The 25,856-nt window shown below is 39.0% G+C and overlaps 1 protein-coding gene across 5 annotated transcripts in view; it reads right to left on the bottom strand.

Annotated features, from left to right (window-relative positions):
- The window catches only part of DLC1 (DLC1 Rho GTPase activating protein), a 514,129-nt gene that overhangs the window by 113,006 nt on the left and 375,267 nt on the right, over positions 1 to 25,856 (bottom strand). The window contains exon 6 of one of the 5 annotated variants that reach the window (XM_061404350.1): positions 188 to 5,707. The exons of the other annotated variants lie outside the window; for them this stretch is intronic. Within the exon in view, the coding sequence (XP_061260334.1) occupies positions 5,511 to 5,707 (197 nt within the window). The 3' untranslated portion in view covers positions 188 to 5,510. Of the gene's footprint in view, positions 1 to 187; positions 5,708 to 25,856 lie in introns of those variants that run through there. 5 annotated transcript variants of the gene reach the window in all.

The raw sequence follows: 25,856 nt of genomic DNA, 5'->3' as shown, positions 1-25,856 counted from the left end.
TATTTCACTTAGGTGTGTACTCAATTTAAAGTTCTAAACCACTGCAAGTTATGATTTCTCAGAAGTTCAGTTATGCTGTTTGGATATACCATCGTATCTTGACTCAAAGTTCACCTAATTTTTACCCCTGTGAATTATAAATCATGATTGACAAAAGAAGGACTTCTTAGGAAGCAAGGCCACAGAGCTGTTTTTCTGTTTTTCTTTTTTTTTCTGTTGTTTTTCTAAAATGCCAAAAATGTTTAAAACAAAGTTAGATTTTCATGAGGTTCTATTACATTTGCATACAGAATGCAAGAAATTTAATCTCAAAGTAGTGCCACTATGATGAATTTCATAAAACTTATCCTCTGATTACCTTGGAGTTTCCAGGCAAAGAACTGAATTTAAAAACAGCTAAAGACTTTTGTTATCAGGATCTCTGTCTCTACTTTGGTCAGCCTTTAAAAGAAAATTGTGGAGATAAACACAATTGTTAGCAGTTATCACTTTTATTTTTCCTCCAGTAAAAGGGTATTAAATCTTATCCAAAAATTGCAGATTTACAATTTTAGTTTTCAAGGTTAGTATATTAGTTTTCCTGTTTTTGGTACAGGGGGTGGAGATTAAAAATTGACCAGAGGTGTTAACAGTCACTTTCCAACTTTAAATTCCTCTTATCTGATAGTTTATCAAACTTCTGTTTCCTTTCTGCAACACCCAGAGCTTCAGATCATTCATGAATCATGGCTTCACAATAGAGATTTAGTGATTGAGTTATAAAATTAAAAAGGCAATGGAGTTTTGAATATAGGACCAGACAGATGGAGATAAAGACAGACCAACAGACAGACACACTCACACACAATGAAATGAAGCAAGATAGTTTTACAAGTATTTCCTTAAAACCTGGAGAAGCTGATGATGGAGGAACGATATCATAAAAACCTTCTATAAATAAACAAAAATTAATTGTGTAGTAGTCCTTATTTGGGGAGGGGAAGTGAGTGATTTTAGCTTCCATAGCTTTGAATGTCTGTAGGGCATAGTTTTGTATTCCTGTGAGAAGATGGAGGAAGGCAGAAGGAAACCAACTTAAGTTTATGTAACTTATATTGTCTGTATTGATTGATTTTCATGTTATTTTGTTTTAGTTGATGCTAAAGAATGTAAAGAACGCTAAAGAATAAGAAAATAAAGAGAATGTTAAGAGTCACTGATGGCTTTGATTTTTCTACTGAATTTTCCTAAAGCCTGTACATTCTCTGCTGTTCTTTTGTATTAAGCATTTTTTTTCAATTCTGACTACATTTAAATAGTGTTTTAGTAATAAAAAGTATTCATTAAAGGAGAATTTCAAAGTTTACAGGACTGAAATATATCGACAATGGTTATAATATTTACTGGGAGCAAAAAACTTCAGAAGAAGAAATAAAATACACTGAGCCTATTAATAAGTTGTAAAATTGGAACATAAAGTGAACAGCAACAATGGATTTGATCTCCAATAGAGATCCATATTTCAAAATCATTTCTGCAAATTCATTTATCATGTTAAATCAGTTTTGGAAAAGCTCCTTCTCAGACATTTGGAAAGAAGGAAATTTCTGCTTTGATATCATAAGGCAGATGGTCCTACTTATTTGTTATTCGGTAACTAGTGGCTCAATAGAACCACTTTGAATTTTCCATCCTTTAGTGATTTGATAGTTAAACACGTATATTTTGACATTTTTTGGAAAAACTGTTTTATGCCTTCATTATCTTCAAAACGGAAGCTACATAAGGCATTTGTCATTCTTGCTGCTTTTAAATCTCTTTCTCTGAAGTTCGTCATATAAATCTTAAATAATATAGTAATCTAGGTAATTTCATCTGTAGGAGTGAAACAGAAATCCAAAATGAATAGTGTTTTAGTTTTCTCATTCTTCCAGACTGAAAACTCCTGAACAAATGATGGGGAGGGAGAGTAAAAGCCAAGAGAATAATGACTGGTATCTCCTGCAGGGACCTTTTAAAGATGAGCATCGATCTATTTCTAAAAACCATTGGCATCCACTGCATTAGTTACCAACAAATACTAGTCATGCTTCCTCTGTCTACTAGATAAACACCAATATAATACCATATCATGCTTGGTAAGGGAAATGTCAATTTCTTTTTCCTATTTCCTTATCACTGAAACTGTTATAGTTTAATAGCTATAAAATAGAAATGAAAAGTCAGCTAGCACTGAAAATAAAAGCAAGGAAAAAAAAAAACAAAAGAAACCCCAAAGCAAGGAGTGGGGGACTTTAAAAAAATCTCCATGAGGTCCTGGCAGGTAAACAATCCTATGTGTTGTAAATATTAGTGTTCTAGAATGAAAATTGAATACAACTCACACATTTTATGTTGGCAAACTGCAGCTGATCAAGCATGAGATTAAATAAATCATAACCAGGACTTTACTCAACATAGAAAAGTTGTTCCTACAAATACTTGGCACCTTGCCTGATGGACAAGAAATAATCGGTGCCTTCAGCTTACACTAACAGTGGTATAAATACATAAACACTCTAGGGAGAATTTAACTTAATATTTCAAAGGCTTCCATCTCTGTTTAACAGCTAGATAAATGGCATTCTTTCTATTTGGGTCGTATAAGATGACCAGCCAAGCTTGCAGAGTTGCCTCGATCTTGTCCGTATCCCTAATCCTCTCCTAGGATAAGTCAGGTCTGTTAAGACACAGTTAAACAGTACTCAGCTTTTCTCTGGAACACTCAGTAACTGCTGTTTCTTCTCTTGAACTGTAAGTTCCGCAAGGGCAGGGGTTGTGATGGCTCTGTTTATTGATATGTCTCTAGCACCTAGGACAATGCTTGACATACACGAAAGAATGAATGAATTCGGGTTTGTTCATTTCCTAAGGCTGTATTTTCTTTCTATCTTGCTTCATCTGAGGATTTGGTCTTGGTATTGCTTTTGGCACTCATTTTACCAACGAAGATTGATTTAGAAAATGTTCATTTTGATGTGATACTTTTATGTCATAAACTTAGGAGAAAGGTGAAATGGATGAAAAATGATGGCCTAGCTTTTTCTTTTTGAATTTTTAAAATATTTTTTTGATGTGGACCATTTTTAAAGACTTTATTGAATTTTTTACAATATTTCTTCTGTTTTATGCTTTCTTTTTTTTTTTTTTTAAAGCTCCCTGACCAAGGATTGAACACCGAACCTCTGCATTGGAAGGTGAAATCTTAACCACTGGACTGCCAGGAAGTTTCAATTACCTGGTTTTAATGACAGGCTGCCTGGTATCATTGTCAGTGCTTGTGTTTTCTCAAGTAGCTTTCTCAGAATAGTTTCAAGAACTTCAAACATGCCTTTCATCCTCATGTTATCTCTGTGATACGTGAAGTATTTTTGATATCACCATATAACAGCTTGGGAGGCAGGCAGGTCTGAAAGGCAGAAGTCCAGAAATGTTTTCCATTTGACCAAATGTTTGTGTCTACTTCTGGACTTCACTCATTTTAGTTTGACCTGATCAAAATTTGCTTTACTCCAGGGTACTGGACTGGTTTTTATTTGCATAGCTATATTCTGTTTGCTATAATAGAGAATTTTAAAATGGCTTGTGATTTACTTTTGATTCTTTAAGTTTTGAGAAGAGATGTTTAATGTGGTGGGAGCTTAACTATAATTTATTTGTAATTTCACAATTAAAAGTAACATTTATTTATTCATATTACTTTTTATTAACTTATTGCCCTTCTTTATAGTCTCAGAGATGATGGTGAAAGACTTTTAATAAAAATAATGCAGGATAATATCAACATTAAAATGCCCCAATAATTAACTTTAAAATACTGAGAAAACAGGTCTTTCCCTCAAGAGTGATTACTGGCTACAGGTAGCTCAGGAAAGCAAAATGATCACACAAACCTCATGAATGTGCACTCATACCCACTGTGCATGGGCTCACAGTTATGTATCACACAACCTCATGTGTGCTAAGTCACTTCAGTCGTGTCTGACTCTTTGTGACCCTATGGATATAGCCCACCAGACTCTTCTGTGCGTGGGATTCCCCAGGCAAGAATACTGGAGTGGGTTTCCATGCCATCCTTCAGGGGATCTTCCCAATCCAGGGATTGAACCCGAGTCTCTTCCGTCTCCTGCATTGGCAGGCGGGTTCTTTACCACTAGCACCACCTGTGAAGCCCATCACAAACCCTCAAGCACACCCTTCCAATCTATGACGCTATATTCTTGAAACACATATTCTTCTCTATTTCTATGTAAATTTTGACAAAAAATGTGCCTCACTGAGTTTATCAAAAATCTTCATGATTTCAGAAAACATATAATTTGGGAATATGCTGGAAAATTATTGGTTTTTACACCAAGGATATGCATTTTAAAAGATAAGACATTAAGAAAGAAAACTAATAGAGCTGGCTTCGCCCATGAATCACATCTGAAACAGAGGGATTCTATTCCCAGTGAAAAGAAACCCCCAGCAGATTCCTTTCCCCTCCTTGGCTCCTCTTCAGTGATGAAACTTCATCTTTTAGGAGTCTTGGCCAAGTCTGCAGTTAAGGCTCCCACAATGCAAAAACACCTCAGACTAAGGTTTCATGAGAATGGTACTTCAATTCATATCAGAGTAAGTACCTTTTTTTTTTTTTTCTGTTTTCCTTTATAAGAAGATCTATCCTGGAATTTCCCCCTACACCAAATGAAGGGCTCAGGTATCATAAAGAACAACTTGCATGTTGATGTAGAAAATGAACAAACATTATTAATATAAATGACTAAGAAATACTCAGAATGGGAACTTCACTGGTGGTCCAGGGCCTAAGACCCCGAGCTCTAAACGCAAGAGGCCTGGGTTTGATCCCTGGTCAGGGAGCTAGATCCCACGTGCCTCAGCTAAGAGTTCGAGTGCCGCAACTAAAGGTCCTGCATGCCACAACTAAGACCTGGTGAGGCCAAGTAAATAAACACATAAAATACCAAAAAAAAAAGAAACATAGATCTACTCAGAATGGCTAAAGAGAATGGAAAATAGGCAAATGCGAGTCCTTCAAACCATGAAGAGGATCCTTAAATGACTGAGTTAGTGTTCTTCTGTTGTTTCAGTAGGTCTTTAGGAAAGCCACATTTTACATTTTTGGAACTCTGCTGACAGGCTGTCAAGATAGCCCTCCTCCTTGCTTGGTTTGGCGGTCCCACAGCCCTACCTGGGGAAGTAGGGCCGGTGGCCTGCGGTGACTGCTGTGTTTCAGGCTCCTCTTATCGCTGGCGGAACTGGCATCTTGTCAAGTCTTACTGAAGAGCCCTTATTTCTGTAGCCACTGAAGAGACTGGAGTACAACAGTCCTGCCAGGCGCACACCCGCCCAGACTATGTTTTCTTCCTCGGAACATGGAAAGGCCACTTTTGGGGAAAGGTGTAAGGAGACAAACCAGCTGCCACTTCCGAGGGGGAAAATTTGATCCCTTTGTGCTCTTATCTGCATCCACTTCCAACAGTACTGATTCATCTCTGCTGGGTTCCAGAGAAGGTAAAAAGGAGAGCGGAAAACGCTTGATGTGAGTGCTCATGGCCACGAATGAGTGACAAGAGATGGGTCTTGGTGGATGGCTTTGATAACAGTCTTAGTTCAGGACGGGGGTCAGGTACTGTCATACCCGGCCCCACAGGTGTACACGGTGTTTGATCAATCACACAGCCACCTGGGGAGAATGCACAGACAGCACATACTTCTTGTTCATTCGTACATTCATTCATTCATTCATTTGACAATTTATTGAGTGTTACCATGAGCTGGCACTGGTTCTAAGCATTAGGGTTATAGCAGTGAATTAGGGTCACAGCAGTGAACAAACCAACCCCAAACCCCTGGCCTTTCGAAGCTTACATCCCAGTGAAGCCTACATTCAACATTCTCTATAGACATGATAAAGCCAGTAAGCCATTTTCCAAATGTCTTAAAAATAAATTATTTTAATTAAAAATAATTAACATGTTAAATTTTCTACCTTGGTGCCAGGCTGGCAAAATCTGAATTTAAAGATTGAATATGGGAAAATAAAACCTCAAAGATAATGTATTCCATTATCTATATATGCTTCAAAAATACTACCATGGTAATGCTTTCCAGGTGGCATAGTGGTAAAGAATCTGCCTGCCGATGCAGGAGATACAAGAGGTGCGGCTTTGAACCCCAGGTCAGGAAGATCCCCTGGAGCAGGACATGGCAACCCACTCCAGTGTTCTTGCCTGGAGAATCCCAGGGACAGAAGAGCCTGGTGAGCTGCCGTCTACGGGGTTGCACAGAGTTGGACACGACTGAAGCGACTTAGCAGCAGCACAGAGTCGGACACAACTAAGCACACAGCAGCAAGCGTCCTGCAAGGTAGGACAGATTCAGGAAAATCCAGCATCTAGTTTTCCTTAGAATTCTATTGTATGTTGATTATGAAATATTAAACAGCCACTCTTAGAAACCGCACTTTTACTTGTTCAATTCTACCTCATTACACAAAACCAGTGCACAAGCTCATGGAGTAACCTGCCTGCATTTCTGTCCACCTCTGCAAAGGGCCACACCTCACTCCCCAACACACCCTCAGAAGAGCTGCAGGAGTCAGTTTACCAGGTCATGGAAGTGCAGGGGCAGCAGCTACCTGGGGGAAATGATGGGGTGGGGTCTTCCCCCAGCTGCCTCCATGCTGGCCCCTCCTCCACTCATGCTGTTTCCCTGGAAAGGTGTCTGAGATGGTCATCCTTACCACACTGCCTCCTTGCTCTGTGACAAAATAAACCACCCACAGCATCACTCTGCTCTAATGGGTTTCTGCTCCAGACGGTCCTGTCAGACCCAACCTTATCTCCTTGTCAGGCTTTCAAGATCCTAACACTCTAAATCAACCCAATCTGGTAACATCCACAATCATAAAGTTAACAGCAATATTTCATATTTCCTCTTATAAACTGATTGTACACATGGGATTTCATTTGATTAAAATGATCTCTATTGACAGAGGCTTACTCTGAATTTCAGAAAGGTCAAGTGATTTGCTCAAAGCCACCCAGTTGCCAAGTTAGACCCCAGTGCTTCTGAGTTCCAAACCATTTCTCTGGCTACTGCTTTTCCTTTTCATGACACACTCTTTGCTCCAGTGGGCTCCAGCTCATTTTCAGTTCCCACCACTGGCCACACTCCTCACCGACTGGTAATACCCTTCTGCTCAATTTCCCCAGCCCTGTCCCCAGCTGGACGGTTCGGGTCCCTTCCTTGCCCCAGGCTTCCCACAAAGTTTTCTCTTCTTTTTCTGAAAAAGTTCCTTAGCGAAGGTTTAGCCTAGAGTTTCTCAACCTCAGAATTACTGACATATTGAGACACATAACTTCTGCCATGGAGGGGCTGTCCCGGTGCATTGCAGTGGGTGGACCAGCATCCCTGGTCTCTACCCGTTAGATGCTAGTGGTGGCTCCAGCTGCGGCAGCTAACAGTATTTCCAAACACTGCCAAACATCTTTTGGGGCCAAAAGACGGTTAAGTCTGGCTGAGCCTGCAGTTATTCTCTAGTTGAATGACATGGGTCTGGTATGTCTCCCCATGAGACTTCAAGTGTGGGCAGAATGCATTTTCTTTGTATTCTCTGAAGATGTTCTGCACTCAATAAATATAACGGACCTTTGCCTCTCCTTCCAGTTTCATATGGGAGCTGCTGACCCTATCTTCACATTCCTGATTGAGTTTTATGGCATAGTAATTAAAAGTCCAGGCTATAGAATTTTAAGAAATGGGCATTAAAATCACCTCTATCATTTATTAGACAACCCACAGATGAAAGAAAATATTTGCAAGCCTATAGACATGTCTCCTAAGAAGATAATAGCAACAAGTACATGAAAAGAAACTCCAGGTCACTAGCCATCAGGAAGAAGTAAATCAAAACCACAATAACATACCATTTCACACCCACTAACATAGCTATAATTTAAAAAATGGAAAATAACAAATGTTGGTGAGAATGTCGAGAAATTGGAACCCTCATGCATTGCTGGTAGATGTAAAATGGTTAATCCTTTGAATAAGTTCAAAATAAATAACTATCACTCAAAAATTCTACTAGGTATAGATAACAAAAGAATTGGAAATGGATGTTCAAAGATAAACTTGTACAAGAATGTTCATAACAGCTGAACAATAGCTAGTTAAATATATTTTACAATAAATGTATTTTCACAATCGTTAAAAAGTGTAAACATTTCAAACAGCCGTCACTGGATGGATAGATAAATAAAATGTAGTAGAATCATACATGGAATACTATTTACCCATAAAAAGATGAAATACTGATACATGCTACAACATGGGTAAAAATTAAAATATTATGCTAAGTGAAGCAAGCCAGACACAAAAGGTCACATATTGCATAACTGTATTTACATGAGATATCCAGAATAGGCAAACCCAGAAAGCAGATCAGTGGTTTCTAGGTGTTGGGGAGCAACGGAGATGGGGAGCGACTGCTTAATGGGCATGAGGGGTTCCCTTTGGGGTGATCAAAATTTTCTGGAGCTATATAATGGTGGCATACAAAGCAATGTGAATACACTAAGTACTTCTGAATTGCATATTTTTAAATCTTTAAAATGGTGAAGTTTGTGTTTCGCATATTTTGCTACAATAAAGAAAAATGAATGGCTGGTAATGGTTCAGTAGTAGGGATGTCAGTGAGGGCTCTTTTGAACAAGGTAGGTTTCTGAGCACAAAGGAGATACAAAATTTGAACTTCTCAGCCAAGAAATATAAGGGTGACCAAAATAAAGATGGAGGCCTGAGCAGAATGGCTGGTGGGACAAGTGGGGTTCATATGGAAATGCTAAGGTAAGTTCTTTTATATTCCACTATAATTACATTCTATAATAGAGTTACATTCTACTATAGAATGTAACTATAGAACTATATTCTATAATTTTGATCCAAGCAGGAATTGCTTTAAAGCACAAAATATATTTTCCTCAGAGACCAGATGCTTCCAGATTATTAAATACAAGTATCAGTAAGTGAGCACATCAAGTAGGATGCTATGTTCCTTGGATTTTGTAATCAGATATTATTGTCTTCTTACCCTTAAGAAAAGGAGCAAATATCCTTCGGCTCACTCACAGTTCATCAATTTTTATAACATTTGTTTTATAAATACTGCGTTCCTGTGGAGGAGAGAGGCGTAGACACACATTGCATATTTATTTTTTCTACATCAGAGGGTTCCATACATCACTGCTTTAGGGACTAAATACAGCTTTTGATTTACTATTGCATTAAAGTGTCCCCCCTCAAAAAAAAAAAATATACAGTTTCAAATAAGGACTGCTACCCGTTCACGTGGAGATTAACAGACTCAGGAGGTGTGACTGTGTGTCCTGCAGGGGAAGCGCGGTGACAGCCACACAGTCACAGCCTGGAATGTCGGCAAGAAGGGCTGTGGGCTGAGCGATGAGAGGTAGCCCCAGGAAGAAGGTGTGAGGTGACTGGGTCTCAAAGCTAATGGTGCAGACTCGGGCCAAGGGAGGCCTGGAGGTGACTCCTGTGCACAAGGAGGTGAAGGGACTATCTTTCAAGTCTTCAATCCTTAGCCACTTTAAACTCATTGGGTTTTCTCAGCCCTGAACTAAGGTTGTCACCTTTCACGAGTTTTCCCTACAAACTAAACAAACACTGTCGTGTCGCCACCTCGTTCGCTCCCGGGGAGACGTTAGACACCACTGCTCTCGATGATTGCTGCTGGCAGCACACCCAGATAGAGACATCTAGGCTGGAGAGAGGCCTCCAAAGCTGGCTGGCAACCCGAATCCTTCCCCAGGGATCCATCCCACACAATGGCGAAACTGCTTCCAAAGGCTTCCATTTCTTAATGCCAAGGAAAGCACTGCCAAGGAGAAGTTAGTCTTAGTTCTTCTTTTAAGAGACAACAAAGAAGGCTGAAATTCTGAAGTCTAAGAAGGCCTTTTGATTACTTTCATCAATTAATATTTTGGCAATCTCTGGCATTCACAGTACTGTGCACTGGAAGATATCACAGACATATTACATCAGGAAACAGAGCCATCCTCAAAAATATATTTTTGATTTAATCACTCACCCTTGCTATTGTAGATGAGAGGGGGATAGAGGAAGCCCTATATCTTCAAACTCTTCAGATTATGGTAAGAAAATTTAAAAAGGTAGATAGTGTAGATTATCCTATGCTGGACTTTAAGCCATTGTACTAAAAGTGTTTTGAGAAAGGAAATTTACATTCCATATCAGCATTTTATTGAGTATATTGATAATGTTTTATACAGGCTAGAAACATGTCTAGAAACATAGTAAAATAAGAAACCATTAAAAATTTCCCCTTGGACTTTACCTTCTGATTGCTCCTTCACCAGAATTGCCCCAAATTCTACTTGCTAAAATTTCAAAAGAGTTTCTAAACCCCAGGCACTCCCTGGTGATTCCAGAACTCTGTCTCCTAGCACAGCTTTCCTCCTGCTCCTGCCGATTGTTTTTCCGAGACACTGTTCTTCCACACCTTTCTGCTTTCTAGAACTATGCCTCCCTTCTCCACCATAATGAGAGGAGTTTAGGATTTGGAATTGAACAAACCTGGTTGAAATCTTAATTCCATCAGTTACCGGTTGTGTGACCTTTTGCAGTCTTCTTAAATATTTGTGCCTTGATGCCTTCATTTGCAGAAAAGGGAGAGTAACATTATAGGTTTGTTAAAGGCTAATGTGAGAGACTATATTTAAATCACTTAGTACAGAGTAGTACACATAGCTCAGTTCAGTTCACTTCGGTCGCTCAGTCGTGTCCGACCCCTTTGCGACCCCATGAATTGCAGCACGCCAGGCCTCCCTGTCCATCACCAACTCCCGGAGTACACACAGTAGGCACTCAATAAAAACTGTTTCCTTAGCCCATCAGACAAGAACTGCACCTTTCCCTCACCCCACAAGTCTCTCAGTTGGTGTCTAATATCTTCTGGGGTATCTTTGCACCTAAGACAGTTGTGCTTTGTTTAAAGAACAATAAATGCTCATTTAAACTAACATTATAATCTATTTATGTCTCTGAAGCTTACTTTTTGTGTTGTGTCTATTTTTGATCATTCCTTTGATACTTTTCTTCAATGCAACAAGGATTAAAAAGTCTAAAAGGAAAAGCTGACCACCAACGATAGTCATTAAATAAGGCAAAAAGAGAATACATAAAACTAACTTTAACTTGATGTTGCAAACCAAACCATCAATATTAATTGTTATAGAAACATTTCTCTGTACACATTTTTGAGCAGGAAACTTGAAAAAAGAATTACTTGGTTGGCTAACACCACTGGAATGTCAAATTCCAATAAATAACAAGCACTCCATTTTATTGGACTGCTAGGAATACATACATATATATATGAAAGTAGAGCATTATAATTTGAAAATTTTATTTTAGTCTTTAAGTCTTTAAAACTGGCTTCAACTGTTTTTACTTTTATATTGCTTTTAATTTTTCAGTGGTTAATACATTTCAGTAAAAGGTAGAGGGTTTTAAATTACATAGTAAAATAGAAACAAATCAAATGATTTCCTAAAAATGTGAAGAATGTCTGAAACTAACTCTAATAAGAAAGGAAAATGTACAGAGAGTATGTTTTAAGAAGCTGTTTCTTTTTGCATTTATTTTACCCTGAATTGCCAAGACCAGATTATTAAATTTTTGGAATAACTATAGGCTCTGAGGGCATATAAAATATCTGACAACAAAACTTTTTCTTTTTGATTACAAACATTTGGGATCTTTTGATTATAAGTTACTTAATATTTCACATAAACTGTTTCTGTTTAATATATGATGGTTTCAGAATGCGGTGGTCCCTAGGAATGCTCACCAGTACTTCAATTCTCCTTTTATTGGGTATATGTCACGTTTGTCTTTCTCTACCTCCTTGAAGATATATGTATCTTCATAGCTTGCTTTGGCTAAATGAACATTTGTAAGTAGAAGTCTTTAACAGTTAGTGGGCAATTCACCCATTCCCTGGCTCCAACACTGGAAAAATTAGAGGGAAAAAATGATGCCTGTTCATGATATATGTTCATGCCAGGGCGAAGGAATGCAGAGTATACGAAATGAGAGGAAACCTGGAGAAGCAGTGGTCAAGGTTATGGAGACGTTCAGAGCCAAGTGAAGCGTTTGAACTCTATTTCAAAAGCAATGGAGGAACTTCTGAAGGTTTGTGAACTGGGGAATGAGGTGACCAGAGCTGGGCTACTGGAGAAGCTGGAAAAGTTTTCAGGTGCATGCTAGAAAAAGCCTAAGGAAAAAGGCCATTGTCATAAATGGACTGTTCAGGCTGATTCTGATGAGAGCTTGAAAAGAAAAGAAAAGTGAGCTCCTTGTAGAGACTGAATCTGCTGGCACCTTGATCTTGGACTTTCCGGGCTTCAGAATAAAATAAATTAAACATATTTTCTCCGTAAAACAACCAAAAAGCTTTTACGAAAACAGTGAATCTTCTATAAAAACAATGACTAGCTACTTGTTTTCTGAGACATGTACATGAAGCCAGAGCCTATTTTCTAGAGGATCTCATTGCCGATGAGCAGATGGCCACCCTGCTGGTCAGAAGAGCTTCTTCATGAACTAAGGGGCCACTGAATCTCAGTAATGTTTTTTGCTTCTTGGCTGCTGTTGGAGGATTGTAAAATTCTTTGCAAAGTGTGAACAAATGGTGTCGACTCATCTGTTTATTAAGGATGTGAGAGCCCACGTAGTATCTGAGAGCTCCAAACGCCAGTGAAGTTGATTTTAGAACACTGGTGATTGTTTATGGGCAGGGCAGGCTTGGGCAGGTTTTGACATGTGTATCCCTGTCCGGCAGGACTCGGACATGGGGTGGGGAGCTTCAAGTGGTGGTCAAAGGTGAATTCTATTCTGAGAAGGTTCTGGTTTGTTTTTCCTGCACTGCCCACTTCCTTCCTTAAGGAGCTACTTCCTCTTAAACGACATTTCCTTGCCCCATATTAGCACAGGGCCACGTGCACAGTAAGGGTGAGATAGGGTGGTAATCCACAGGGTTGAGTGCTTACAGATTCTCTCTTCCAGCTATGTCGACTGCAGCTGCTCACCCGAGAGCCAAAGGCCAACTTTCTCACCCCGCAAATAATATAATGCATTGGGTAAGTTAACCATCAAAGACAAAACCAAAAAACAGAAGCTTCTCTAGGAATTTTCTAGGTAATAACGGAAGATGGGCTCCTGGATTAGGGGCTCAGTCATTTATTTCTTTGTGAGGGTTTCAATGAACTTTCCTATCTGTATCAGGAAACGAAACGCCAATCTGAAGAATTCTTGGAGAGCTCAGCCACTTAATCTCAACTAATTAAAGTCTGTTTCACAGGCGGAAATGCTTGTTTCTTCTATACCCCTGTGTGATTTTAAATAGAAAGCTGATATTCTTGTGTAAAGGTGGGAGTTCTGCTGAGAAGAAAACCATACTTCTTTTTCAAAGTGGCTCTTGACTGAGAGCATGTTTCCCCTGGACTGTTGAGGCAGCCCCAGGATGCTTTCAAAGGCTTCATTCTCCAGGCACTCCAACCAATGTAATCATCACATCTACATCTGAAGATTTCCCAAACAGGGGAAGTAAAGAGACTGGTCCAACAGAGTTCAGGAAGGAATGTGAACAGCCTGGCTGGCACCTACAACCAAAGAGGGCAAACACATCATTCACTTCCTTCCCGCGGAACAGGTATTCCTGAACTCACCACTGGTTAGAAGAGAGCGAACAAGAACACTAAAGTGCATACGCAACACACAGAAAGGGAGATGCCCATGTGCATGGGTCCATTTTGGGGCAAACAAAACAGCAGAGATTGCCTTTTTTTCTGCAGTTGGAAAATTAGTTTTTCCCAAAATTTGATTAATTGACTTGAATATAACACTCCTGATGAATGCTACTTTTGATTTACGTTTTGAGTTTTTACCTAGGAAATAAGAATACAATTATTTCGCATATACTTTCATATTTTGGTAAAGATACAGGTGGCTCAGATAGTAAAGAATCTGCCTGCAACGCAGGAGACCCGTGTTCAATCCCCGGGCCAGGAAGATCCCCTGGAGAAGGGAATGGCTACCCACTCCCAGTATTCTTGCCCGGGAAATCCCATTGACAGAGGAGCCTGGTGGGCTACAGTCCATAGGGTCGCAAAGAGTTAGACAAAACTGAGTGACTAACACTTGCACTTTTTCATAGAGAAATTAGTGCTGCTTACGTGATAGTGAACACACATATATACTGCACTTTACCAGAAATGCTTTGTCTGGTTTTACACTTTAAGTTAATGGCAGAATAGAGTATGTGTATTATTTTCTCAAGTTTATGCATTACTATTAGATAAAAACCCAATACACACGCTCTGTGGTCATAATGAGTCCTTTAATTCAACACACACTCTCAGAGGGACAGATGTATGCATTTTAAGACATGTTAAAAGATAAATTAAGTTTTTGAGATATCTGATATCTGTAGTCATTCCATGGCTAATTTATTGTGATACTGGCTATTGTTTTACTTCCCATCTTATATTAAGACATCACATACAAAGAGGTAAAGTATTAAAGAAAATCATTTCACACAACCAGTGTGATGGCTCTTATATTTCACTGAATAGAAATACAAAATACTTTGACCTGCATATCGGGGCATTTATGTAGTGGACTTAATCTTAAGTGTGAGAAGGTACTTTACAAAATATCTCTACTCTGTTCCCGTCCCTTCATTTTTTTCCATTAGTAAATGGGATAAATGTAATATTTTGAAGAGCTGTTAGGAAAGTTACAAGAGAGTATGTATATCAGGGTAATTTGTAAACTCAAAATCTATATACAGACATGAATAACTTGTTGCAACAAAACTGAATGGGCTATGGTAATGACTTACTAAGTTCTTGTTCTAATATTATGATCAGAGCTTTTTCTCTTTCAATCTGTATATTTGTCAAAAGAGAATTCTGAAACATATTTTATTTCCTCTATTGTGACTCATGATTCCTTTTGAAGGAATTTCCTGTTCATATAAACAGGAAGCACACAATTACTGTAGAACATCTAAATAAAATTAAAAAGAGAAAATGCTGGCAAATTACATATTCGAGGATTCATGTCTAGAATACATGAAGCATGTGTGCATGCTAAGTCACTTCAGTTGTGTCCGACTCTTAGAAACCCCATGAACTCTAGCTCACCAGGCTCCTCTGTCCATTGGATTCTTCAGGCAAGAATCCTGGAGTGGGCTGCCATGCCCTCCTCCAGGGAATCTTCCCGATCCAGGCATTGAACCTGCCTCTCTGCGTGTCCTCAGTAATAAAAAGACAACTTGGTTAAAAAATAGGCCGAGGATCTGGATGGACATTTCTTCAGGGAGGGCATACCAATATGGTCAATAAGTATAAAAACAGGATAAGCAGTACGATCCAGGAATACAGAATGGGAAATGTACATCAAAACACAAAAAGATACCATGTCATACCTGCTAGGATGGCTCTAATCAAAAAGACAGACAGTAATTATGTGTTGGTGAGGATGCGGAGGGCTTGGAACTCTCACCTGATGAGACTGTAAATGCTGCTGCAGCTGTGGAAAACAGCCTGCACATACTCAAAAGGTTAAACATAGAGTTACAATATGATCCAGCATTCCACTCCTAGGTATATACACAAGAGAAATGAAAATACATGTACACACCACAGCTTGTATAAGAATGTTCACAGTAGTATTATTTATGATAGCCCAAAGCAGAAACAACCCAAATGTCTGTCTACTGATAAATGGATAAATAAAATGTGGTATATACATACAATGGGATATTGTTTGGTAATTAAGTACTGACACATGCTACAAGACTTTAAGTGAACAAAGCCAGTTGTAAAGGATCATATTTTGCATAATTCTACTAGATGAAATATTTGGAATAGGCAAATTCATAGAAGCTGAAAGTAGAGGAATAGTTGCCTGGTCATGGGGGGATGGAGGTAGAGAGGTTTGGGGGGAAAAGGTAGAGTCACTGCTCATAGGTTTCTTTCCTTTTTCTCCCTCACTTTTGTTTCCCAGCTTTACTGACTTATAACATTGTGTAAATTTAAGGTAAACAACATGATTCAGTCGAGGGTTTCTTTACCAGGTGATGAACTGTTCTAAGATGGTACAACTCTGTGAATATACTAAAAACAATTTGAATTATACACTTTAAAAAGGTGAATTGTACAGTATGTGAATTATATCTCATTAAAGCTCTTGAAAGACGGCAGGTTAGAGGGAGAATATGCTTCTTTTTCCTGGATTCTAAATTGTGTTTTTCCTTAAAAATAATGGATGACTTGATAAGATACAGGAACAAAGAAGCTATCTACCTCCAGACTGATGAAGAGAACCTGGCCCCTAGAAACTAACGGTAAATTCTGAAAGTGTTCATTTCCTTCAAACTGGTGACCTGCGGTTATCGGGAGCATTTCTATCTTAAACCAGATGGATTAGTAAAATGATTTGGTCCCGTGCAGACCAAAGAAGCTAATGGTCAAAAGCTTTGATGCTGTCAAACAACTAAGCAAATAACACGTTAGATGAAAAGAAAACAGACGTACAGACACCACTGAGGGAGTCTTTGATCTCCTTTGCGGTGGCTGCTCGCTCATAAAGGACACTGAAAACTGTTGCTTTTTCCTAATGAGCCTTCCCGGCCTTATTAGGGTCACTGATTTCACGTGCATCAAACAGGCGGGAAACGGCACTGCCTTCTAAGAGGGGGCTTTGATGTTTTATTGATACTCGCCAATAAACCATTTCTTGCACTCTCAGCCAGTAAATAGCGATTATAGGATACCTTAAAAACTACTATATTTAGCTTCTGCTGGTGTGAACAGAAGGTGCGCCAGAAAGGGTTACAGCTGAAAGTCCAGAATGCCTTGGAAGTCCTCATCAGACTCACGCAGCAGCTTACTTTTTCTAGTTTATTGTTTATTTCTTAAGCTTACGAGTCATTGTTTGTCTCACAAAACTGTTAAAACGGTACATTGTAATGCAAGGTTAGGTTGCAACGCATCCACGATAGCTCACAACGTCGTTCCTCTTTTAGGTTTTGACTCCTGGGGAGTTGAGGGGAGACAGGCTGTCTGTGCACAGTGTATGGAGTATGTGTACAGGAGGGTTCTATCCAGATGGACATTGTTTTCAGGATGACACAGAAAAGAAACACCATGCAAAGGGTTGTAAGCATTTGCCACTTTGCTTACGGTTGGAGAAGGGGCTGGTGGGTCACTGTGTCACATGCCGCTTGGCTAACAGGAGAGACACATGTGGGCCAGGATACTCAGCATAGGAGAAAGTGGGCTTGTCTATCACAGGACTTGTGTACTGTACAAATAAATGCCTGACCTCCAAGTTCTTCAAATTCTTGGTTTTATTGCTAAGCCTCAATTTCTTTTAAATCCTGATAGGAAGATGAGAGAGAATCAAGGGAGGGGTTTATTCTTGTTAACTGATGGAGATGATTGCCATTTTCTGTTTAATGTATCACTGAAGAGCGCCAGCCTTAGGGTCAAAGGAATTTGGTTAGAATCCATGACTCAGCATTAACGACTGTACACATTTGGGCAAATTACTTAACCTTTTTACTTTTCCATGACTGAAAGAGGTGATCTCTAGCGTTGCTGTGCCTCTAAATATTTTAAATCAAAAAAGACACAATTAAGTCCTTAATTCCTAATTTACAAAAGGAATATATGTTCTTTGCATAAAATTTAGAAAACACAGAGGATCAAAGAGTTGGAAATTTCATTCACTTTATAATCTTGGGCACCGCCAAGTCAAAGACTGTTAGAATAGGGAGATACAGCAACAGTTATCTTGTCCAAACTTCTTGAAATTTAACAGATGAGGAGCCTGAGATACGACTTCTCCAGGATCACACAGAGTACTTGATTGAGCGTCCTGTGCTCATTACTTTAAAATGTCTTACCCCCTAATTGTCTGCAAATGGCATTTTTTGATCTTCCCCTTTAGTGTTCGCTGCAAAAGTGGGAACTTGGAACCATTCTTTCTGTTTTTCTTTGGCCACACCTCATGCTATGCAAAACTTCCCTGACCAAGGATTAAACCAGCACCCCTTCCGCCACTGCAAGCGCAGAGTCCCAACCACTGGACCACCGGGAAATACCAAACCATCACTTCTTATATGTAGATATACTTGACTGTATTTTCTTCACAAAGGGAATCCTTGTGGCTTTTTAAAAAACATGTTGCTGTGTTCAGCTGCTGGCATCTCCACAAGACACAAATAACCTAAGAATCCCGACATATCTGGCACATCCAGTTTAGTCCACTGTTTACTCTGACTTATCCACGTCTGTCACAATGGCCCTTCTTGAGTTCTTAGTTCCCTAATCAGTGTGGTGGCAGCTGTTCTAAATAGAGAGGTGACCCTGTTTCACTTGGCCACTGGTCTCAGCAGCAGACACAGTATGGGGTCAGAGGTAAAGCAATATTAGGAGACCAGAGAGCCAAACTTAAAGGGTTGGGGAGACCAACGGTTCTGGGCCAAGGAATGCTGAAGCTGGGTTGGAGGATAATGTGTGGGGACAGATTAAGATTCTCTTCCTCCAGTCAACTGCACACACAGGAACTAGGTAGCCATTCCTATTTCTTTGCCATTCCAACCTGACTATTCAACTAAAATCGCAGACTTTGGGGTGTGAAGAAAACCATGACTGAAAGGCTGCTCCCCGCAATCCATCTTCACATCAAGTGATATTAAGGTTGCCTTGGCAACTGCAAGAGAAGCAGCATGTTTACCTTGTCACTTCTGGAATTTTAAATTCAAGTATAAGCTATTTCTGTACATTCATAAAATATCACATTGTATTAGAGTTCTTAAAAATAGCCATTTATTTCATTACATTATCTTCTTTTGTAATAGGAGAAAAAATTGATTTAACATGAAAGAAATAAAGCTCTTCCATGATTGGTTCTGTTTGCTTGTTTTCTCTGAAGGAGCAATAATATTTGGGGAAGAAATAATGGCATGTGTAGCAAAAAAAAAAAGTATTAAAAGGATAGTATGTATTCACATTTTGACTACTGCTAAATAGATATTTTACAACTCTGGTTTATGTTTGTGTATCGCCCTTGGCCACTGTGATCCTTATTTCAGACAGATGTTCCTATTTTCATCTGAAAGAAGTTTCAATACATTTTTTAGTATGTACTCTTTCTTCCTAATAGTTAAAATTTTCTTCTCAAAAGATAATGTATTTTAAAGACTGACTCTTATTTTTAGTTCTATTCAGGTCATGGAGTATATTTCATGGAAGGAAATTTGCATAGGATAAGAATGTACTCCAAAGGAATTTTAAGTGAAGGCCCTGTAATTCCACATTCAGTGCACACCTCATCTTCCAGCACACTGCTTCAGTCTCAACAAAATATTTAAACCCATTAACAAACATCAAATAATTTGGCCTGTCATCTGGATATTTCATCAACACAATGTTTTGATACTTGGATATTTCTGAGTTGTTCATTTCATCCAGCTGTTTGATAATTAAATAAATACAACCTTCATGTGCCATAAGTCCTTAGAGCAAGAGAGTATGGGATTGAGGATCTGGTTGCAGGAATGAATTCTACTGGTTTATCGTCTCTCTCTGAGGCTAAGATCATAATAACTGAATGCCACGGAGTCTCAACCACTCACAAGCTATAACAATTAAATTTTTTGTTTTTCTTTTTTTATCTTTCTTATTTTTAAAACAATGGAGTATATTCAAGGCAGTGTTAAGCCCTGAATCACTCTGTAATTATTTTTTACACAGTTTATTTACATTCAAAAAAATTTGATAACAGCACACAATTCACTCCAAGCTAGATACTGGTCCCTCATCCATGAGTTGAAGACAAACACAGGTTCCAATAAAACATTTAGTAAGTGGCTGGGTAATTCAGGACAGGTCTATTTCAAGCCTATTTCCTGTTTACATAAGCATCCAAGTCTAATTCTAATTAGCATCCTGAAATCAGCCTCAATTAGTACATATATTTTGGATAGTTCATTTAAGAAAACACACAGCCTATGAAGTAAAGATTTGTATACATGGAGATCTGAGGACAATATTACAATGAAGAAAACTTTCTAAGCACTACCATTTCAGATCAAAGGAGGCTACATAGGGAAACATTTGCTAAGGGGTAGAAATACCTTTGCTTGGTTCTTTTTTTAAACATCTGTCTTAGGTTGAACATAAAATAAAACAGTGGTGCATGTAAGTTATATTTGTAGAATGAACATTTGAGAGTTACATGGATTAAATTTTGAAGCCTCACTCAACCATAAAAAGCACACAAATGCTGGGAAGTTGAATTTTGGGGAGTCGTTTTGGCAAAGAAATGAGTTGTATATAAAGAAGAAAAAGCCCAAATTACTGATTTATAAATAATGTTGTTTAAAAGAAGACAAACCAGAAAATATTTTGAGACCTTTAGGAGGACTTGAGTTTTCTCTTTTAAACATCATCACCTTTCTATAAATTGGACATTATTATACCTACTTTTGAGATGAACTACAGTAGAAAGATTCAGAAAAGTTCAGCATCTTACCCAGCTCATTCAGCTATTAAACCACTGACACAAAATTTGAACCTAACTCATATTTATTCAGATTCCCTGGTAGCTCAGTTGGTAAAGAAACCCACCTGCAATACAGGAGATCCAGGTTCGATCCCTGGGAAGATCTCCTTGAGAAGAGAATGGCAACTCGCTTTAGTACTCTTGCCTGAAAACTCCCATGGACAGAGGAGCCTGTCAGGCTACAGTCAAAGCCCATGTTCTTTGCTTTTCACACATTTTGCAGCCTCTAAAAGTTTTTTAAAAAATAAAAAATAAATAAAAGTTTTTCAGTCACTAAGTCATGCCCGACTCTTTGCGACCCCATGAACTACAGCATGCCAGGCTCCTCTCTCCACCCCTATCTCCTGGAGTTTGCTCAAATTCATGTCCATTGAGTTGATTATGCTAACCATGTCATCCCCTTCTCCTTTGGCCATCTATCTTTCCCAGCATCAAGGAATGTTGGTCTGAATCAATAAGGGAGAGGCTGAATTCCAGGTGGAGGTCAGGAGCCCATGAGACAGTGAGACCAGGCTACCTGGGACGGGCCATCCCTCCTAACAGAGAAGCGGGTGGGAAATGCTGCTCCTCTGCACCCCTGCTGCTGACCTGGGAGCGCTCTGTACTGTGTACAGGAGTCACCGGAACTGGGTAGGTAGGATAATCTTCATTACTTTGCACGTTGCACTTGAAGCACCAATTACCACAGTACATTAATTTAAAAGGGCTCTCCAGGTGGCACCAATGGTAAAGAATCCACCTGCCAATACAGGAGATGAAAGAGATGCGGGTTCAATCCTGAGGTTGGGAAGATCCCCTAGAGTAGAAAATGACAACACCCTCTAGCATTCTTGCCTGGAAAATTCCATGGACAGAGAACCCTGGTGGGATACAAAGGGTCCATGGGGTGGCAAAGTGTCGGACACGACTGAGCAGGCACACATGCACGCATACATTACTTTAAAAAGATAAGGTAAAGTTTAGCAGATTTACAAAAATAAAATAAAACATTAAAAAATGGAGCAATTTGTGTACTTTTACATTTTCTGCATCATATCGGCCATATTTTTCCCCAAAGGGAACTCAAGTTGTGTCTAGGGTATAAAGAAGCTGTACAGGAGTGTGTAATACATTTGATTAACAGGCAATTTACTTGTGATAGCTGTTTTCTCCTGCTTGTTTTTATTGTGATAGGGTCTTAACCAGCATTTAATAATAAAGAACATTGAGGCTGCTTGCATTTTTATAAGCATATCCATTTAGAAATGAAAAACTGGGAGCAAGGCAGTAAAAGGAAGAAATACACTTTATCTTTTACTCTAATTTTACAGATGAAGTATCTAAGGCCTCTTTGACTATGGAATGACATTCGATGGGCCAAGGACAACAATGGCCTTATTTGCACTTATAAAATGAGGTACTGATAGCTTGATGTTGGGTCTAAATCTGGTCCCTCTTTCCTCTGGGAGCTATATAGAAAATACGGAGAGAAAGCATTGCATTCTCCTCAAAGCTTAAAGCCAAAAGGAAATCTGTATATTCAACTAACTCCAACCACTTCATGGTTAAATTTCTTGATAAATTTCTTCAAGGGGTGGTATTCTGAGCCTGTGTATAAAATATCAACCTTGGGGCTAATTTGTGTTAATTTTCTTGTGCAGTAGAAAGAAATGCAGTATTAAAGGACAAAGCCTCATAAACTATGCATTCACAATAATGAATCCATAGGTTGAACCCACCAAATCTAGAGTTGTTTTTTTTTTTTCTTTTTTTAGCTGAAAGATAATTGAATCTTTTCCCAGCAATCATTGTCTTGGAGGATATTTCCTAAGAAATGGGGCCAGATGGCTCATCATCACCCACTAGGCCCCAGTAATAAGTCAATTTGGACAAATTGCCATATACACATTCAGTCGTGGCAGCCTTTAATTTCTAACAGCTTTAAAAGCATCCATTAAAGCAAAATAGAGGAGAAAGGACTATAAATAGCTGGCAGTTTTTAGGAGGATTGTTTGAAGACTAGAAGGTTTGGTACTTATACAAAATGCTAACAGTAAGAAGCAGGAAGAAGCGGTAAAAGGCAAAGTGAAATTTAAAAACCTACAATTAAGGTATTACCCATTTTCTGATGTTAAAATGGAACCCATTTTGGAAATTCTGAATAATATATTTCTAGTAAATCAAAAATATATTCTGTTAATGTAGAATGCTTTAAACCATATAAACTAGAAGAAATCATGAATTTACTTAAAGATTAAAAGAATGCAGAAGGTAGGCTCTACTATGGTGTTTCAGCAAGGAAAATGGTGCAAAATCAAGGTGTAGAAGCCTCTCTTTGACTATGATCTCTTTAAGTCTCACTCAGTTTTCTAATACATTGTTATGTTACAGATCCTTGATTTTCTGCAAACTTCAAAGATTTTATTTACTAGTTCAATTCTTTTTAACAGTCTTAGTTCAAGTTGATTGCCACATCAGTTAATGGCATTATTTTACCTTAACTAATGGGAAATGTGATTATAAAATTCTGTCTGATCCTCTTTATAAATTGATGTTAAAAACAGAATTAAAACTTAGAATTCCTAACCCCCTAATTAGGCTGTCAACCTTGTCATACAGTTACTCTGCCCACATCCATAGGAAATTACCTATATAATGATGCCTTCAGTGGGGAAAAAAAGAAAAACAGTAATTTGTTTGAGTGTATTAAACCATAGGTTCTTAATTACTTTTAAAAATTAATAAACTCTGACAGTATTCCTTTTATACTCTGAGCCAGGTAACTCTTATTGCATGTGCTTTGGAGATGGATTCAAAAGAATCAATTAAAAATATTTGGCATAAATGTTGTACAGAGCAACGATTATCACCTTTCTATTGAAATAAAAACTTGAGGTTGATGTTACAATCTGATCTCTATCTACAAGGACTTACTACTCACCCAGGTAAACTGTTAGGTAGTAGAAGAACAAAGCTACAGCTAGATGTTCCTGGCTCCTAGGCATCAAGGGGATAAAGGAGACACGGTGGGTCCTGAACATAATTTGACCTTTCTAAAATAAGAAATAAAATACAAAGCACCAAGTCTTTTCAGTTATGGAGTTTTTTTTTTTTTTCCTCTGTAAAATGGAGAGACTGGAGGCTTATGTGGCTTCCAAGTCCCTTCCGGCCCAGATCTTCCATGATTATACACAAATTATTCTCATCCGGAAGTCCTTCCATGCTTTCAGGTGTTTTGCTTGCTCTGAGGACCCTGCAGTGCAGTGGTTAGGAACAGGCACAGTGACTGTACACGGAGAGGACGGAGCTTTCTGTTGCTCAGATTCCTCGCATTTTGTTGACCTTTCTGACCACATAGAAGATCATCTGCAGTAGTTTCAGAGTAGAGCAATCAAAGCCACACATCTCTTCCTGGGTTATAACTGATCGATTTTAAATGGTATGGACCTATACACGTGCTAAAAGAATGAATGAATGAATGAACAGGTCATTCATTCTGACATCCTTTGGATTAAGTTTATAAGTATCAGGTAACTCTATGCTCTTAAACATCCAGGCTTGCATATATTTTTACTTTTAGCCCAAACCAAGTTCTTTGTGTGTATGTGTGTGTGCATGTGTATAAATATGCATGTGTTAACCAATATGTATTTATATTGGTATACAGAAGCAGCTTAATTATAAAGGAAATCTAAAAACAAAACCCTCTATTCTCTACAGACTCTGATAATATAAAACTAAAACCTATCAGCTCATTAAACTAACTTTGACCATCCTTCCTCTCTGTGTATTAGACCTGAATCTCTAACTCACACAAAACCATCGAGGAAATCAGAATATGTACCGTCTCAGGATACCCCGCCCCACAGGTATGTGGTTTAGTGAAGTATTAGCACCTTTTAACACATTAGGAAAAAGCTTCCCTTCTTCAGGTGAAGCTGTCCTCCTCCAGGACCTGGAGATCTGAGGACAGGCTGGACTTCAGCTCCGAGGCTGGAAGCCCTGCAGCAGGGCTGCTGCTGCCCAATCATGGCTCTGGGTTATACACTTAGCAACTGGAATCAGCCCAATTTCCTGGAAGTTCATAAAAACCACTCCTCTCCAGAACCAAGCATTTGCTGAGCCTACTGTGTGATCTCCTAAAGCATATCAACCCTGAAGGACTGGAAGGACTGATGCTGAAGCTGAAGCTCCAATACTTTGGCCACCTGATGCAAAGAGCCAACTCACTGGAAAAGACTGTGATGCTGGGAAAGACTGAGGGCAGGAGGAGAACAAGGCAACAGAGGATGAGATGGTTGGACGGCATCATCAACTCGATGGACATGAGTTTGAGCAAACTGTGGGAGATAGTGAAGGACAGGGAAGCCTGGTGTGCTACAGTCCATGGGGTCACAAGGAGTTGGACACGACTGAGTGACTGAACAACAAACAATTGAGTGCCTTGTACTCTGCTGCGAGGTGCGGGAATGTATAACAAAAGAAGACAGGTCCCTGTCTTCAGAGCACACAGTCTGGTTGGAAAGCCAGAACAAAACCAGGCAAAATGGTGCGGTCAGAAGTCAGGTTCTGAATATACAATCACTTGATTTTTCTCTCTTTTCCTTATACACAAAGGACACTGGGTAGGAGGACTTTGAGAGTACTGACCTACGGCTGTAAGTTTCTTATCTCTAATCTACAAACAACAGTGTGCAACACATCACATCCAGTGCTCATGGTGAAGAAAAACTATAAGAGTAGCTACGATCTGCAGATGTCTGGGGAGATTAACGGCTTCATGTTAAATCACTAAAGACTGGGGTGAATATTCCAGGATTGGGATACTATGGAGGCAAAGACACAAAAATAGAACCACTTTTAAGTTGTGTGTGGAGCAATGAAAAGTCCAAGGTAACTGAAACAGGTATCAAGGTTGGGTTATACGGGGGGGAAGACAGGTAGGACAAGATCAGACTGGGGTCTACCATTCCATCACCTCTAGTGGATCACAGGCACAAAATCGCCAAATGACTTGATATCATTTGGGGATATTAGTTGGATCTGTCACCATGGAGAGCCTTCCTCAGTGTGAAATGTTCCAGGATGGGATCCAGGATCCCGGTCAATATTACACCATATTCTAAGGACCCAATGAAACAACTACCCAACACATACACACACACACACCTGGG

This window comes from Bos javanicus, chromosome 27 (genome assembly GCF_032452875.1).
Source record: "Bos javanicus breed banteng chromosome 27, ARS-OSU_banteng_1.0, whole genome shotgun sequence".
In the NCBI taxonomy this organism is placed as follows: Eukaryota; Metazoa; Chordata; class Mammalia; order Artiodactyla; family Bovidae; genus Bos; species Bos javanicus.
Note: the sequence above shows the minus strand (reverse complement) of the source record. Positions and strands in the feature narration are given on the sequence as shown.